The sequence below is a fragment of the Sminthopsis crassicaudata genome, chromosome 2, assembly GCF_048593235.1.
Source record: "Sminthopsis crassicaudata isolate SCR6 chromosome 2, ASM4859323v1, whole genome shotgun sequence".
Taxonomy (NCBI): domain Eukaryota; kingdom Metazoa; phylum Chordata; class Mammalia; order Dasyuromorphia; family Dasyuridae; genus Sminthopsis; species Sminthopsis crassicaudata.
In genome coordinates, this window is record NC_133618.1 from 372079021 (window position 1) to 372096321 (window position 17301).

Consider the following 17301-nt stretch of genomic DNA (forward strand, 5'->3'; position numbering starts at 1 on the left):
CCAGACCTGGAGTCCATCTACTAAGCCTGCCCTAGCACTTAAAAAAAAAAAAAAAAAAAAAAAAAAAAAGCAACAGAAAACAAAAAACTCTGAAAAATACTATTGCTCTTTTAATAGAAGTTTGGATACCCAGCACTTTTTGTTAGCAAAGTTCACTTTCTGCCTTACAACAGGCCCTATATAAAAGCATTTTATTACATCTAACTTTCATAAGTTACAGAGACAAATTATAAATAACTTGCTGTGACTCAAGAGTCAGAAACATTAAAAAGATAAAGCAAGGTTGGATAATAACAGAGCAACTGCACATCTGCCTTCTGGTTTATAGCCTTGACTCTGTACTTACTAGCAAATGATTTCTCATCTTTGAGTTAGTTTCCTCACTCAGAGTTTGTTGTGAGGATTAATTGAATCTATATGAAAAGCATGTTGCCATTATGAAACACACTATATAACAACTCAAATTTATATAATACTTTTAAAGATGTATCAAGTGCTTTCCTGACAATAATCCTGTATGGGAAGTAGTAAAAGCATTATCATTCCCATTTTATCGAAAAGAAAATGGAAGGTTAGGGAGGTTGAGAGACTCATTTAGTTAGAAAGCTAGGAAATGTGGAAGCCAGAACACAAATCCGTGGCATCTGATTCCAAGTCCTGTGCCCTCTTTCCACGATACCACATTGCCTCTGACATATAAATGTCAGCTATTATTATTATTATCACATTGCACTGGCTTGACCTCCAGGGAATCTGCCTGGCATGCTTTCAGAAACAGGCCTATCTACAATGTTTGGAGTGTGTGAATTCTCTTTGCATGTTAAAACATCAGATTAAAAGTTCCTCTCTGACACTACCATTTCCACATTAGCATCAAACTTGTGCCTTACCTTCAGCAAATCAATGAATTTTTTTCCCCCCTCAAAAAACTATTTAATATAGATTATCTGACAATCTATCTACCTACCTATCTATCTATTAGAATCATACAAAGAACATTAGAGATAAAAGAAACCTTAGAATTGTAAAATCACAAAATAAATAGAGCTCTAAGGGACTTTTTTTTTCCCCATAAGGGACTTAAGACAACAATCCCCTCATTTTCAGATAAGGACACTGAGGTCCAAGGAAGAAAAGGGTTTTCTCCTGAGGTTACGTGATGAGATAAAATATCTAAGAACAGAACTCACATTCTCTTACCTTCTGGTCCAGTGTTCTTTCTGCTCTTCCATGCTCCTCTGTCTTAAAATTTTTTTTCACAGTCATTGTATTCCTTTCATAGTAAGGAAAAGTCTAGAAGTTTATTTGCAAAAATGCAAAGGAAAATCAATCCTACTGTGAGGGTCTCCATCATGTTACTGAAACACCTGACACATACAGTTTTGAAAAAGTCTAGTTTATTGCACTCTCAAAGCACAAGCAAAACTTAAAACCCAAATAAAAATACTATTCAGAGCAATGAAGCTAGGGGACTTTTATAATTATTAACCAGACTCAATTTGAATTGCACTAAAAGTTCTATGACTTAAGGGCTTCCATATCCATTATGAACCAAACAAGGCACAGAGTATAACATAGTATATAACTTGTACCTGGACTAGGGCTATAATACAAAGTATTATATAAAAGTGTCCACATTAAAGAATCTTTTAGACCAATGGTATCAAACTCAAACAGTTCCCTGTGAACTACATATTGACTTAGAAAACTACAAATTAACATCTATATTTTATTGTATGTTTATTTTGTTAAACATTACCTGATTACACTTAAATCTGATTCTAGGAGCATTGGGGAATATTAGGCCACTGGTTCTTCCTCAGTTATTAACATAAAACTCCTTTCTCCCTAACTTGGTCCTTCCATAGTATTATCCTAGGATTGTATCTTCATAAGTCCAAGAGCACGATTCTCATACATCCTAACACACTTACATTAAGTAGGTGTTGAGGTCTAAAGGCAAGGCCCCAAACCAAAACCAACAAAGAGCCTCTTAACTGGAATTGCTGTCTACTGCTACTTTCAAAGGTGAAGGGAGAGGGAAGAGTAGAGGTTCTGGCTCTACATGGGACACAAGGCTATTTTCAAGTTTGCCTGGGGTGGGCAGATGGTAGAGAGCAGTTTCCAAGGATTCATGCTCAAGGACTGTTAACATATCTGGGGAACTGTGCTGAGGTGTAGATCTGAATGGAAGCAGCCTGCTGCCCAGGCAGGGGGTCTAGGTGTGAGGATACCAAGATCCTTTTCTCTGAGCTCACTATATAAAGTTGAGTTTTCTCTTCCCCTTCTTAAATTTGACAGTCTGATAAAGGAGCACAAATTCAAGATAAATCTAAAGTATGAGAAGGGGAAAAGTTCACTATAATTTTTTAACATAAAAGCTCTATTTTATATCTTTAGTTCTAATTTTTTAAAGAATGAGGTATCTCAGAGAGACTTATAGCAAATCTAAAAGAATGGCAATGATTAATTGACTGAGGATGTTGTCTGTTTTCAACCAGTCAACAGGCAACATGTGTTAAATATAACTTTAAAGACACTGCTAAATTTAGCTAACATAGCTATACTCCCAGTAGTGAAAACATCTCCCCATCTCATCACTAACTCAGCTTGTGGGACACATCTCAAGTATCTACATACACTTGTGTATCTCATTTTCATCCATGTATCTTAAATAGTATTATTTCACTTGCCTTATATTATGAGAATGAGAAGAACACTACTTTGCCCTGAGTGCAGTCAGGGAGAGCACCGTCTGGGGTCTTTGTGTGAGTTTATTCACCCATCCTGTTCTATTGCGCTTCATCTCCATCTACTTGCCCCTCTGGAGTTCCTGGAGTTGAGATCATCAATATTTCAACAATTCTGAGTGACTGCCCGAGAGGAGAATCAACTCCTATGAATGTAATTGAAACCATTATCTGAACAAGCTGTGATGGTGGAAGAACATTAACCTGATTCTCATTTAGCCCTGGGCTATTACATGCTTATAACAGGAAACTGATCGTGCTGGTCCTAATCCATCATTTTGGAGAGAATAAAACCAAAAAACAACAAATTCTACTTCATTATCTACATTTACTACCTCTTGTTGGTGCTGAAAATTTGAAATTTTATCTAATGTACACATATTATGTTTCAGCTTAACCTGAATTTTTGATGATAGGAACTTAAGATAATTTCACTTTATCCAACAATGAGATTTGTTGACAATGTGTTGAACATAACTGAAGCCCCTCTCACAAAGATATTACATATTTATAGATGTTAGTGTACTTGAGACTTAAAAGTAGCTGTTGTCACAACTAATGAGATTAACTGAGTTAATGGTTCAGAATGAGCTGCTAGAATTAAGAGTTTAATTTCAGTTTGCCACAGTTGTTGGCTTCCAGAGAAATACTGAAACATGTGGATTCACTTGGGACGGACGGTCAGATGTTAACTGGGCACGTGTCAAAAAGGAGCTGACTGGAGCCAGTTGTGCCAATTACAGGAATTCTTGAGAAATCCCTCACAAAGATCCCTTCAGATAACTTCCCATTCATCTTCAAAGTCATCAGGATGAAGTAAGACTGAAGTGCTGCCAGTTTTCTGTAAGATGTGGGAGTGGCTGAAGGTCTTTGTAAGACGCTGGAGAAGATATCCTAATGGGCCAATAGCCCATAGTTCATCTAAAGGGGTCACTGAAAAGAAAACAGACTTCTTAATTAATTAATTAAATGTAATTTAAATAAAACAGAGCCTAATAGTGATATTAACGCACAAAGATTAATTATGTAGTGGAAAAGGGCATTCAAATTTAGAGACTAGCGTTTGAATCCTGGCTGACACTTATTAATTGTATAACCCTGGACAAATTAGTTCAATCTCTGTAAAAAAAAAAAAAAAAATAGGGGCAATGATACCTCTACTATTTAACTCATGGGGTAGTGCTAAGGAAAGTGCTTTGTAAATCTTAAAGAACTGTATAAATGTGATGTTCACAATTATCCCATGAAATCTGCAAAATAAGTAAGTATTCATTGTGTGGATGGGTTAACAGAGATTTGGAGAGGAATTTTAAAACTTTGAGACAAAAGGGGTACTAGAAACTATTTAATTCAACCTCTCATTTTAACATGAATAATGTGAAGTAGAAAAGGGTCAAACATATAATGACAAATACAGTTAGAACTCAAACCCAAAGTTTTCCCAATTCTAACAATCTACAAACCTAGTTATTAATACTACAAAGACCCATCTAGGTTGATGGTTTCTGACAAGATGATGGCTTTACAAACTCAACCTGGAGGTAGGTAGAGGGACACAACCATGGGTATCCAAATAATGGCATTTTGGATGATTTTGGTAAGGTAAAGATAAATGGAAGTTTCTCTCTTTTCCTTTTTCTACATTTCTGTCTTTAGTATATATTTATTTGTGCTCTGATAACCCAGGGGAAAAAAAAGGTATGGGCATATATGTGTGTGTGTGTGTGTGTGTGTGTGTGTGTGTGTGTGTGTGTGTGTGTGTGTGTATGTTTCATGAGGTTTCCCAAAGCTAAACAGATACACAATGACTTACCTGTCAAACATGACATATTCCCAGGGATTTTCTTCCAGTAATCTCCTGCAGGGTTCTTATCAGTGATGCCATACCGGCGGGCCACATCACCATTTGCACAGTGTGCCCAAACTGTCCTTGTACTTACAGCCAGATGAGAGGCCTGTAATCCTAAAGTATACAGATTCCATGACACATAATAACTTGTTGCTCTAACATTTTAATCTGGAAACACAAGAGCTACCTCTCTTCCATAAGAACCAGTTTTCTCCTTAACAAAAATTCAGGAAGTTGTTTTTGTTTTTCTATACTAGGACATCTTAAACTTTTTCTACTTGTGATCTCTTTTCATCTGAGAAATTTTTACAGACCTTAGGTGTATAGATATATAAAATAGGTATACAAAACATTTATTGATAATAAATCATAATTTCATGTTTCTTCCCCCCCCCCCCAGCCCATTCAGTAATACAACCTCTTATAAGGGGAAACAACCCACTCAACTCAGCAAGGGGAATGCTAGATGATTATGGTAATTAAGAGGTATAATTATATATGGAAAATGTGGTAGACCAGGGGTTCTCAAACTATGCCAGATGGCAGCCCACTGAGGACGTTTATGTGGCCTGCAGGGCCAAATTTGCAGGGCAAATGGGCTGAGGGGCGGAGACAGTGTGAGTTTTTGTTTTACTATAGTCCGGCCCTCCAGCAGTCTGAGGGACAGTGAACTGGCCCCTATTTTAAAAGTTTGAGGACCACTGTGTAGATTGTAAAGTCCAAGGCCCTGAGTTTCCGCTAATTCCAAACTGTGTGGCTGTCTTTAAGTCAATGAACCCCTCTGGGCCTCAGATTCATCATCTGCAAAATAAGGATGTTGGACTCAAGGGCATCCGAAGTCTTTTTCAGTTTTAAATCTATGAATCTGAGTCATTAAATAAGTTAAAGTATTATCCGCTTCTTTGCCATTACAAACTTTTTTTTTTTAAAGACCTGAGTTCAAATACTGACAATCATTATCCTGTGTGAAATTGGGTAATTTGCTTTACCTTTCTATGTCTCAGTTTCCTCATTTGTAAAGTGACAGAAATGAACTAGATGATTTCTAGAGTTCTTCCTAGCTCTAGATCCTTTGATACTTCTGTTGCTTATGATTGCAATCTGAACTAATTAAAACAACAACAATAGTAATAAAGACCTCGATGCTTCTATATTCTCAACTATTCACATGTTATGGGTAGTATGGGAAGCAATAATTTTTTCAGCATTTACACAAGATCAGGAGATCACTATTTTTCTAATGAGACAAATATATATATATATATAACTATACAAATTCTAAAAAAACCCCAAAGTTTTGATTAGTTGCGGCAATCAAAATCTGTCACTTGACTCAGAGGCAGATTGTAAATACCAAAGTGGAAAGGGAGGGAGAGGAGGAAAGATAGCATCAGCATATTTAGAACACAGGGACTTCAATTACAAATGTTAATGATGTGTTAAAAAATAATGTGGCAGATGATCCCAGAAAAGTTACCTGTTACCATAATCAGGGCAGCTAAACCCTGGAGGCAGGACAAGGTGGCTTTCAACAGTGGCCCTGAGGCTTTATTCTCTCAGGGCTGCCAGCAGGCAAGAGAACAAGCAGATCCTCAGATCTAGGAGGCTAGGGTCTACCACATTTGCTGCTATTACATAGTTTGGATGAAGGGAGGAACAGCTGGGAGTTAGGTGAGACTTTTTTTTTTTTTTTTTGAGAAGCTTTGAGGTGTCCAGAGCTCATGTGCAACTTTCATTATGTCCTGCAGATATCCCTGTGGAAACCCCGTGTGGCTGTTAGGTACTGCCCAGCACCCGGGGTACAAGAAACATAATATGAAGACTGATGATTTGCTGGCTCATGTCACAAGGTCACAATGGGACCTTGGTGGTCAAGATGGTGAGGCCACAGTAAGCAAGTCAGAAACTGAAGGAACATGAAGAGAGCAAAGGAGAAGGATGGAGAACTAGATTAGGGTGAAAAATATTTTTTTTAATGGTACCTGGCACATGTTCCCAGTCAGTTCCCACAGGCATCTCCTCAGTGATTCCAATGCGGACATAGACATTCCACTTGTTGTCAATTGCCCATAACATCTGGTCATTAGGACTGGAATGGACACTAACTAAGTTGATTCCCACAGGCTGGAAGCACGAACAAGAATTACATAGTGACTATCAGAGCTTAGGTAAGGAAGAGTAGTAGTTCTACTACTCATAACCCTCTGCAACGCAAAAGATTATAGATAGCAGTATAACATTTTAGTATGATGACTGAAAGGAATAATAATAATTTATATTTCAACAGAATTTTAAAAGATTTATAAAAGGATTCCATCACAGTAGCACCGTGACACAGTTTTTCTATTTTATTTACAGTAAATCAAAGGATCACAAATAGGGTTAGAAGGTAACTCAGGTCACTTATTGCTCCAGCCTTTCCACTTTGCAAATAAGGAAACTCAAGCTTCAGTTAAGTGATTTGCTAAGAGTCACTTGGTTGAGAAGGTGGCAGAACTACGGTTCTAACTCAAATCTTGTTATTCCAAGTTTAACACTCCTTGCACTACTTTGGGCCAGACACATAACCTTTCGGAGTTTTGGTTTCCACATCTATAAAATGAAGAACCTTTGAGATGGAAATTTATGATTATTACCTAATGATCTCAAGGGTGGTGAGAGTCAAGTGAAATAATGAGTGCTTTCTAAAGCCAGATATCATAGAAACCCTCATTTTAAAGAGGAGGGATTGAAGCACAAAAAATGGAGAAGGCTTGTCTACCAAGATCCATAATTGCTACCTGAACTCCCAATGTTCTTTCCACTACATGATGCTTTATCTCATACCAAGAGAGATAATACACAACCACAGAAGGTCACAATCTTAGAAAATATCCAGCCTTTTCATTTTACAGATGTAGAAATAGGTTTAAGAAGGGGAAATGACTTGCTCATAGCCACAAATTAGATATGGAAGTCAGTACATTTTCAAGTTCAGACTAAACTTTAATAAAAATATTTACAAGAAAGCACAGGGTTTTTTTGGGTTTTTTTTGCCTCATAACCGCTAACTCTTCTGAGAGAGCATACACAAAACAACTCACAGCTATTCAGCAGTATACAAACATAAGCTATTTCTTTTTATTATTGTTAATAATAATAATTAGGTTTGCATCAGGAGTAGCTTTGGTAGAATTTTCTTTTTGTTCTTTTGGTTTTTACTTAAGAATAGTTTACTTCATGAACTTGGAACTTTAACAAATTAGAGGATAATTTATTCAATTTATAAATTTGATTATAAAAATCAGTCATTTATTCAAATAGCCCCAACACAAAGCCACACATAGATAAAAAGTGTTCTGATGTTAGGGACTTGAAAAATCTTTACCTCCTTCTCTGAAAAGTAATAGGTACCAGTTTATTCAACTGAAAAATGATAGGAGTTAGATAATATCTAATGATTTTTTTGTTATCCTGCTTAAGTTATGAATGGTAGAGCCACTATTCTGTTCTAGTGGCAGGAAGAGGCAAAAACTTCAACTAGAACAATAAACCTAGGCAGCAATTACCTGGTTCTGATATCACAGCTTCATTGTCACTTGCTGTATAAGTTGTGTGTGCAGTCTCAGTGACAATATAGATTCCTATGGACATTCTTTACATATCATAGAGATAACACAAAACTGTGGATACTGATGCCAGACTATCTCTGCTCTGAAAGTCACTCCTTTGAATCTGTCCAAAAATTAGCTCTTCACAAAGCTATTTTTATCCCTATTCTCAACTGTTGCTCCCAAATAATAGCTAATCATTGTCTCCACCAAACCATGTGCATGAGGGTACCTACTCCATGCACCCTTCTGAAAATGCTGGTAGAGCCAGCTGCTGCCTTCTGCACAGTGGAAAGAGTCGTGGATTTTCAGTCAGATCTGGCTGCAATGGGCCATTTCTTGCCCATGTGAAACTGAAGTCCTTTAACTACTCAGATTTTTCTCTACTGCACTATGTAGGTTCAGCTCTTCTAGCTCTAAACTTGGACATTCTTGGAAAGGAAACCTGCCCATGGCTGCAGATAGTGGCACTTGGCACATCTCAATGCCTCCCAGTGCTGTCATATCCCAACTTTCTTATACTTCTAAACTATACCATTACAGGATTCTATGAAATTCAAAACTATCACACCTTTAGCAGCTGAATGTAGTGAAAAGAACATTGGGCTGGAAGTCAGGATATGTAGGTTTGAGTCCTTACTTTGCTACTGACTGATTTCCTTCTCCCTGTCTGGTCCTCAGTTTCAGGGATAATTTAGACCTTTCTAATTCTAAAGGTATATTAGAATAACTTTAAATTAAACCAAAATAGAACGGTTTCTTTTGATACTTTTCCCGCTAAACAAAATCTTTCCTTGATGCTATGACCTTTCCTTAGTCCTCATCCTTTTTGTCCTCTCTGCAGCTTCTGACACTGCCTGTCATCTGGATATTTTCTCCTTTTGAGGCTTTTTGAACATATCTCTTTCTTGATTCTCTCCCAACTTGTCTGAACATTCCTCAGTCACTTTGTTGGATCTTACTTTCAAGTCAAACCCACTAACTGTAGCTGCTCCACTCCCAATCTCTATAATGGGCCCTTTTCTTTTCTTTCTCTATTCTTGTCACACCTATTTCCAGAGCTATCTCAGTGTTTGGAAGGCTCCGAAGGAAAGTGTGGGAGAGGAGAGGTATTCGACTGACTACCAAACTGAAGGTTTGTGCTGAACTTATTGTTGTATGCTTGTGAAACCTGGATAGTATATGAGCACCATGCCCGGAAACTGAATCACTTCTATTTAAATTGTTTTAGGAAGATTCTGAAGATCACTTGGCAGGATAAGATACCAGACAATAAAGTCCTTTCTTGAACTAAACTACCAAATGTCTCAATTCTACTGCAGAGAGTACAACTCTGTTGGACTCACCACACTGTTCAAATGCCAAATGTGCACTTGCCAAAAAAAAAAAAAAAAAAAAAAAATTATGGAGAACTCACATAGGGCAAGCGCTCACAAGTTAGTCAGAAAAAAGCAATACAAGGACACTCGAGGTGTCTCTTAAGAACTTCAGTATGGCATGGGAGACACTGGCACGGGACTGCCCAGCATGGCATGCCCTTATCAGAAAAAATGCTGTACTCTATGAGCAAAGCAGAACTGAATTAACCCAAAGGAAAAGTGAAATACACAAAATTAGAAAACTTATACCGAGGCAGCTAGGTGGCACAGTGGACAGAGCACCAGCCTTGAATTCAGGAGGACCCGAGTTCAAATCTGGTCTCAGACACTTAACACTTCCTAGCTGTGTGACCTTGGGCAAGTCACTTAACCCCAGCCTCAGGAAAAAAAAAAAAAGTTATCCCAAATATTCATATGGCCTATTTGTGTCCAACCTGTAGCAGAGCATTCTGAACTTGTATTGGTCTAATCAGCCACAATCTGACATATTGTAACTTGATTCTAACATGGGGATGTCATTTTAGTCCTCTTCAAAAATGAAGGACGACAATATTTTTGGTCATTTGGGGATCTCATCAGCTCCTATAAATTCAATTTCTGCACAGAGATGATCATTAAGGTCTTATTTATCTAGCCCTACAGCTTTTCCCCACAGTGTCATTTCAAACTTAGTGTGTCCAAGACAGAATTCAGTATATTTTCTCCCAAACCCTCCATATTCTAACTTTCCTATTCCTGCTCAAGATAACATCACTTGACCAATCACACAATGTTGAAACTCTGGCATCCTGGACTCCTTATTCACACTTGACACAAATCCAATTTGGAGACAAGTCTTGACATTTCTTCCTTTACAACATCTCATTTATGTCCTCTTTTCTCCATTCACAACTTTCAATGTTTTCTCCTCTCCACTCACAGCTGCCATTCCACCCTCTCCTTACATCATAACTGTAATTTCATTTTCTGGATGGTTTTCTTGACTTAGATTTCCCACTACTTCAGTCTATCCTCCAATCAGCTGTCAGAGTAATCTTCCTAAAACACAGCTCCAACCATGTCAGTCACCATCACCAATTCTAGTGATTCTCTGTTCTACTTAGGTTCAAACATAATGTCCAGTTTTAAAGCCCTTTACAAATTTCCAGTCTTTTTATATTTTACTCACCTCCCAATACTCTATAATTCAGTGACACAATGTATTCTTGCTAATCCTCAAATGTAACACTTCATTTCCCACTCTTAAGAGTGTTGGGATCATGACTTTCTTTGTATTTCTAAAACTAACCACAGTATCTGCCATACAAGAAGTACTTATTACATGATTATGGATTAACCAACTAATTCATGCAAAAGGTAGTACCTTGAGTCTTGAGGAAAACAAGGGATTCTAAGAGGCAGAGAACAAGAAGAAATGCATTAAAGGAATAGGAGTCAATTAGTACAAAAGCATGCAGGTGGGCAATAAAAAGTCATATATGGAGAATAGCAGGTAGAAGACTAGCTAGAATGAAGAATGCATGAAAGATAATAATGTGAAATAAGAATGGAAATATAGATCAGAGCCAAACTCTGAGGTACTGAAATAATAGAAGAAGCTTTATCTTGGATTTTAAAAATATTTTGATAATTATATTTCAATATGATTGGTTTCCTTGATTATCCTATATATTTTATTATATGCATTTAAAACTATTATTTTGATAAGGTGTCCATGAGCTTCACCCTTTTCTAAAGGAGTCCATGACATAAAAAAGGTTAAAAATATCTATCCTAGTGCATACCCTTTGACCTAGCAGTGCCACTACTGGGTCTGTATCTCAAGGAAATCACAAAGGAGGGAAAAGGACCTACATGTTCAAAAATATTTGTAGCAGCTCTTTTTGTGGTAGCAAAGAATTGGAAAATGAATAGATGCCCATAAATTGGGGAATGGTTGAATAAGCTGTGGTACATGAAGGTAATGAAATATAATTGTTCTATAAAAAATGATAAACATGCTGATTTTTGAAAGGCTTGGAAAGATCTACATGAGTTGATGCTGAGTGAAACAAGCAGAACCAAGAATACGTTCTACACAATAACAGCAAGAATATACGATAATCAATTATGAAAGACTTGGTTCTTTCTCAAAGTGGTTCAGTGATCCAAGGCAATCCCAATGAATAGAAAACACCATCTGCATCCAGAAAAAAAAAACAAAAAAAAAACTATGGAGATTTAATATAAATCAATACATGTAATGTTCATTTCTCTTTCTTGTGTTTTTCCCTTTTTTGTTCTGATTTTCACTCCCAATATGATTCATAAAGAAATGTGTATTTTAAAAGCTAAAATACATATATAACCAAAAATAAATAAAACAATTTTAAAAAATCTCTATCCTATAGCCAGTGAGTCTTTGAAATTTCTTTAATGAGTGACATAATCAAACCTCTCTAGTCATGTGAAGACAGCTACAAATATCAATTTGGTAACTATATGAAGGACGGTTTAGAGAAAAACTGGAAATAGGAAGATTAATAAAGAAGCTATTGCATTAGTCTTAGAGTAGAGTAGAGATTAAGGCCTGAATGAGGGTGGTAGATATGCAATCTGAGAAAATGAAATAGATGGGAGAGATTCCATGAAGATTATGATAAACAAGCCATTACAATTTATCTAGATATAGAGAATAAGGGAGAGGAGAATTAAGGATGACTCAAAAATTATGAATTTAGGTAACTAGAGAGAAAAGCATAATTAGAGAAAAAGCATAATAGAGAGAAAAGCATCTTAACAGAAATAGGAAGTTAAGAAGTTATCAATAAGATAAAATGAGCAAGTTTCTAAAGATCTATTTGGAGATAATAAAGCATATCTGTTTAGGAAACAACCAATACCTACTGAGCACAAAGTTGGGGTCGACATTTACTTTAATACATCAAAGATTCAGGACTCTGGCAGGTGATTCTTTCTTCCACCAACCATCTTAACTCCCTCTATTTTATTATATGATATTCATGAGTGGTTGTGGCCAACAAATTCATCATCCAGAAGTCAACCATAAAATTTGTCAATCTACACTTAGCTAGGCAGGTCTACAGATAGCAAATGTATATAATCCTTTTGACGAACCCATTCTTGAAATTTTTCCAGCTTGGCAGGATTTGCCAAAGTTCGTGCTCTTCTGGCATTAGAATCTAGTTCCCAATAACTATTCTGGTTTTTTTTTTTTTTTTTTTTTTTTTTTTTTTTTTTAATGAAATTTCACCTGTGAGGCAGATTGAAAATAAGTTAAAGCATAGTTATGATAAGAGGGAAAAATCTGCTACAAGCAGCAAGATGGAATGAGATCACTGTACATGGATAAAACCAAGGACATGATGGTATAGTGGGAAAATACTGGCGATCAAATTATCTTTGTTCAAGTTTTTTGACACTTACTAGTTGTATTAGCCTAAGTTCCCTCATCTTTAAATGAGGATGATAATGTTTACACTATCTATCTCATAGAGTTGTGGTAAGGAAAGCTTTTTGTAATCTGTATGGCATTTTGCACAGTAGGATCAACTTTTTTTTTCCTCCCTGCAAGGCACCTGGGGTTAAGTGACTAACTCATGGTCATACAGCTAATAAGTGTTAAGTGTCTGGGGCCAGATTTAGACTCAGGTCTTCCTGATTCCAGTATCAGCACTATTCACTACACCATCTGGCTGCCCCATAGGATCAAATTTTTAAAAAATTAAATAATTAGTTCTTAAAGGTTATTTAAAGAAATGCCATTCTAGTTATTGTCTCTTACAATCTTTAAAAAGACAAATATATGTATGTATATGTGTGTGTGTGTGTGTGTGTGTGTATATATATATATATATATACACACAAAACTATGAACTATGTATTTAAGATATTGAAATATGGTTTATGAAATTTTTATTAAAGACTGTACACTCAAAAAATCTCAGAATTGGAATGGCTCTCAGAGATTATCTACCACAATCTCCACTTTAAGCAAGAATTTTTCTCAACAGTGTTTCTGTTACAGTTCTTCAGTATTCTATATACTTCCAGGGGGTAGGGAGCTTCCACTTTTAAGGAACTCTCAACCTTAAGTAGTTATTTGTCAAGTTAAATAGTATCATATGTTATAGATTGGTTGACCCTGAGGAAGTCACTTTATATTTTTGTATACCAAAATGTATACTTGTCAATACCTACCAACTGCATAGGGATGAAAGATAATAAAGTTCATTTTCAGCTATAAAAGGGATTTTTAAAATTGTTAGATTTTCTTTAAATATTAATTTCACAAGGTAGGAAAAACTAAGCTATCTCATGGCCTCAAAATACTACTACAAGAGTGTGTTAAAACCCAAATGAATAAATCATATAGTACTGTTCTTCAAATTAGGGGCTCAGAAATTTCAATTGCTAAGATATTATTAAGGATATAATGTGTGTAATGTAAGGATAATATGTAAAAGGTTTACTCGCTGATTTAGAGTTTGGATTCTTAACTCTGTGTGTGTGTGTGTTGTGTGTGTGTGTGTGTTGTGTGTGTGTGTGTGTGTGTATGATTCCTTGGCAATCTGAAAAAACCTCAGAACACGTCTCAGAATAATGTTTCTAAGATAAATTCATAATTGAAAGAAATTTTACATTTCAGTTAGAGGTCAGTGAAAATAAAAATATAAATTTTTTTCCATCCAAGAATAGAGATTTCCTGAAATCTATCCATGAATTCTTAGGTGGTTAAGAACCCCTGATCTAGAGATGGTATGACATGAGAGAAAAAACACTATACCTGGAGTTAAGAAGACCTGAATTAGATTTTTATTTGTATTACTTACTAGTTGACCTTGTACAAATAGCTAACTTTCTAGGCATAGGCTGTTTCATCTGTAAGATTAAAATATTCTGATTCTAAAGAGGTCATTATAGGTCCCATGGTCTATGAAATGAATTTCAACAGGCTGTTTCATTATTGAGTATATCCCCATTTATGGGCGCCTATCCTCCATACTTCTTGGAACTGCTCCATTTTTGTGCTTGCAATTTTCATCTGGTCTAGATAAGACCCTTCTACCTCTCAGGAAATGGTGCCTAATGTAATGCCCATCTTGCCTTAAATGAGAGGCTATACTTTTGTAATCTGACTGATAGAGCTTTATACCTTGACTGGTTTATTTGTAATGCAGAACAGGGCTACATTTGAAAACCCCATTCAAAAATTCTATGATGGCTGCCTATGATTAGAAAATTATAATTCTTTACTTTGTAATGCTAACATCTCACTGGTTCAGATTGTAGTGTTTGGTTTTTTTTTTTGATGTTTGTTGCTAGAAGCTAAAAATCTATAAATTCTTAGCCCACTGTACCACCTTCTTATGGATAGTCCAAGTCCTCAAGCTTGCTCAAAGTTGGAGAAAAATCTCAATGGCAGTAGACAAAATTCTAACTCTAAATTTCCTATCAGCAAACAGCTTCACTTGAATATTATAAAACTTAATGGAAGACTATACATTTCTATCAGAAGCAAACACTTCTGAATGTATTCCAATGTTTGGAACTTATCTGAGAGTTAATAAGAGTTCATGATTCATGTTAAAAAGTTTCAATCAATTGCATATGTAGCTAGCCCCTTTCCTACATTCAGACTCAAACCTTCAGTCTGACTGGACTGACACAGTTATCACTCTGATGGCTCAGACTAGCACAATCACCCTATGAATATGAATTGGAATCTACCTGGCCTCCCCCCTCAATTTTCCTAATAAGAAAATCAAAACTTACAACAACAGCACATAAACTATTATGAAGAATGTGTAGTCAAAATGTTGTTCATTATAGATAACAGTAGCAAAGACATGTGTATGACAGATGTTTCTTAACAGAATGTTTCTGATTTAGGTGGGTAATAATCTGCAAAAAGTTGGCCTTTAATATTAGTTGAGGTAAACTGAAAGATGATCTATTCAAGTGGCAAATTTGCCAAGAATAATTTTCTCTCACAACAGGGAAGCTACCTAGAAAAAAGAAACCTGATATAAAATTTGAAGACTGAGATTGAAATTCTAGGTCTGCCATTTATTAGTTATGTTTCTGTTTCCATGCTTTCACAGAACTTGTCTTTCACACCTGACATGCACTCACTCCTTACCTCTGCCTCTTCAAAACCCTGGTTTCATTCAAAGTTCAGCACAAATACCAAAAGGTCTTTTCTTTTCCCCACAACTGCTAATGCCTCCCTCTACACTAAAATTATCTTGTATTTATTCTGCATATATTTTTATGGATATATATTGTTTTTCTCCACAATGTAAGCTTCATGAGAGCTGGGGCTGTTTCATTTTTGTCTTTTGTCTCTAGTGACTCTAGTTCCTTATATATAGTAGGAACTTAATAAATATTTATTATTGCTACTTTGATAAAAGAAAGCTGAAGCTAAAATAATACCAATGGAAAAATAATAAGTATTAAAAGTAAGAAAAAAACAAAAACTAGGTGGTGATCTTGTCAAGTGGACTATGAATATATTTTATTTTGTGGTTTTCATGGCTTCAGATAATCTAGACTTTGTTGCATATATATGAATAAAATTATTCAATAAACATTTATTAAGCACTTACTATGTGCTAAATTCACCTTCTTTCAGCAGCATATGTACAAGAGTGAAGGTGATGAATTGTGAGAATGATCCAAGACTGAGCTTGTCTGGATATAATCACTGATATGACAAGAGTAGCAGCAAATAAGAAGACAGTGTAGAGTTGAAAAGGTACACCAAGTGAAGTGTAGTATTTATTAGCAGCATGGTACTAATACTTTTTGATAGAGTGATCTTTGTATATTCAAGTATTTACACCAACAGCATTTATCAAATAAATGTATACTTTTTCTTGGAGCTTAATTCACTTTCAAAAGCCTCGGATTGTTATTTTTCTAGCAGAGAACTTAAATTCTTTGATTTTTAATTGCTTATGATATTCCTGGCTTCCCTTTTCCTCTGGAGTTCTAAGACATCACTTTCTGCTCCAAAAGGTCCACATCTTTGATCAGTAGAAAGCTGGAAAGAGACTATGTTTCTGATTTAATTCAATAAAAACATATTGAGCACCAAAAAGAAAAAGAAAAGGTTCATTAAAGGGTCAAGATGGGGAAGAGAGAAGAGGGTGGCTAAGACAGGGGAGATGGTCTGAGAGAAAACTGAGGGTTCATGGGGTTGGAGAGCACACGGTGGACAAAACAGGGGTTTGTAAGGAAAAGCAGAGGGAGAGGTGAACAAACAATGGCTCTGTGGTCAAATAAGAGGATTTCAGAACTCTTGAACATGGAAGTAGGACATTTTTAGGTGAGAGCAAGATTATGGGTCTGGCTATCTTTGTGTGTGGCTGAGGTGGAAATAGGAAAGTGAATAGATTGAGAAATCGAATAGTTACAATGTTTGAGGCAGAGTCCAAGATGTATGTTTAAGTCTCCTAGTAAAAGGGCAGGACTCAGAGAGAAGAGCAAAATTGTGAGCCATGTGCCAAACTCATTGAAGAAGGAAGGGAAGTGACCTGGGAGTCTGTAGATAGCAGCTACTAGGATTTTGATTAGATGATAGACAGAATAGCAGGAACTTCAAAGGTAGATAGATTATTGACTGATGGAGGTAAGGGAAGAACCTGGAAGAGACAACGGGGAGCCCAGCCTAGAAGCTAGCAGGACCTAGATTTTAAGTCCTACCTTCTGAAACATTGACTGTGAGA

The 17301-nt window shown here is 36.1% G+C and overlaps 1 protein-coding gene across 2 annotated transcripts in view; it reads right to left on the minus strand.

Annotated features, from left to right (window-relative positions):
• Positions 1-1380: 1380 nt before the first annotated feature.
• The window catches only part of TECPR2 (tectonin beta-propeller repeat containing 2), a 111669-nt gene continuing 95748 nt past the window's right edge, over positions 1381-17301 (minus strand). For both annotated transcript variants that reach the window (XM_074291209.1, XM_074291210.1), the window contains 3 exons: positions 6582-6723; positions 4564-4713; positions 1381-3683 (listed from right to left, as the gene is read on the minus strand). In XM_074291209.1, coding sequence (XP_074147310.1) covers positions 3526-3683; positions 4564-4713; positions 6582-6723 — 450 coding nt within the window. In that variant the 3' untranslated portion in view covers positions 1381-3525. The remainder of the gene's footprint in view (positions 3684-4563; positions 4714-6581; positions 6724-17301) is intronic.